This window comes from Apis dorsata, unplaced genomic scaffold (assembly GCF_000469605.1).
Source record: "Apis dorsata unplaced genomic scaffold, Apis dorsata 1.3 scaffold_326, whole genome shotgun sequence".
NCBI lineage: Eukaryota > Metazoa > Arthropoda > Insecta > Hymenoptera > Apidae > Apis > Apis dorsata.
Genome location: NW_006263594.1, coordinates 112,737 through 114,114, shown reverse-complemented (window position 1 = coordinate 114,114; position 1,378 = coordinate 112,737). Strand labels below are relative to the sequence as shown.

General features: G+C 42.3%; 2 protein-coding genes across 2 annotated transcripts in view; both read left to right on the top strand.

The window, feature by feature from the left end:
• The window catches only part of LOC102678301 (zinc finger Y-chromosomal protein 2-like), a 5,571-nt gene extending 5,020 nt beyond the window's left edge, over positions 1-551 (top strand). Inside the window, exon 5 of the mRNA XM_031511480.1 lies at positions 208-551. Coding sequence (XP_031367340.1) covers positions 208-551 — 344 coding nt within the window. The remainder of the gene's footprint in view (positions 1-207) is intronic.
• Positions 552-589: 38 nt separating this feature from the next.
• The window catches only part of LOC102678543 (zinc finger protein 524-like), a 1,885-nt gene continuing 1,096 nt past the window's right edge, over positions 590-1,378 (top strand). The window contains exons 1-2 of the mRNA XM_006617728.2: positions 590-898; positions 1,328-1,378. Of these exons, the coding sequence (XP_006617791.1) occupies positions 856-898; positions 1,328-1,378 (94 nt within the window). The 5' untranslated portion in view covers positions 590-855. The remainder of the gene's footprint in view (positions 899-1,327) is intronic.

The following is a 1,378-nucleotide window of genomic DNA, read 5'->3' as shown; positions in this document are numbered from 1 at the left end:
ATGTTCTCTCTCTCTCTCTCTCTCTCTCTCTCTCTCTCTCTCTCTCTCTTTCTCGGGAACAACGATCCTTTGGATTATTTGGATTATTTTAATTATTTATTTCAAATTGTCGTTGTATCCTGCACTCGTTAAAGAGACGAGGATGGCGGAAGGGATTTTCGTTTCGGCGGGAACACGGCCAATGACGAATCGGATATTGTGTTTCAGGTGAGCTGATCCTGTGGGAGGACTATCAAAGATTCGAGGCCGCGGCAATCGGCGAAACGAGGCAGTTTCGTTCGGGGAGGTGCTCCTCGTCGTACGAGGCGAATTATTTCGGCCCTGGCCGCAAGCATGGCCGGGTGTTCAGGAACAAAAGCATGGATCCTCTAGGGGACAGATACAAGTGCTCGAAATGCTCGAAATCGTATCGTTGGAAGCACCATTTGATGGAGCACGTAAAGGCATCGTGCGGCCAGAAGAAGGCCGAGTGCTGCCCTTACTGTAGTTACAGGAGCAATCGAAAGTGGAATCTCAAGTCTCATATGAAGAGGATTCACGCGGACGTATAAAATTATAGAAATTCCCCACGTTTTTTTTCTTTTTTCTTTTTTTTTTTTTTTTTCTTCGGTGTCGTTTCCGCTCTCCGTTGATATTTTCAACCAGGATCCACGAAAAATTAACCATAATATATAAAGTGGGTCGTTGCTTGGCAACGTCTCCAACCATTCTTTCGTGTCGTTTTTTTCGACCATTTGCCTCCGTTTTTCAACCTTCTCTATCTCTCTCCCCCCTCTCTCTCTTTTTCTCTCTCTCTCTCTCTCTCTTTCTCTCTCTCCGTTTCCACGTTTCTCTTTCATCCTCGACGATGAAGAGATGATTGCCCATTTCTCGCGCAATGTTCAATTCTTTCTCGAAGGTACGTCGACGTCGATCGTGTTTCTTCTTATCTTGTATAATCTTTATCCTCTGTTTGTTGTTCTTCCATCCTTTCTTTACGACTTTTTTCTCTTTCTCTCTTTCTCTGTCCATCCGTCGAGCGAGTTTTTTTTCCATCGTACGAATATATATTTTCTTTTTATTTACTTTGCGCATTTCTCTCTCTCTCTCTCTCTCTCTCTTCTGTCCTATTCATAAATTGGGAAATCGAAAAGGAGGTGTAAAGGAGGAAAGGATAAGAATTGAATTTGATTTTTTTTCTTTTCTCTCTGTCTCTTTCTCTTTTTTCTCTTTTTCTCTCTCTCTCTCTCTCTCTCGTTTAAGGTTGACGAAGATTGTTATCGTAGCGTGGATTTAATATATATTTTTTATTTTTATTTTTACAGTTGAGTTTAATTAATTGTTACAGGACGACGGCATTACAATGGCGGGAGACCGAGGCCTAGGGAGCTCGAATTCG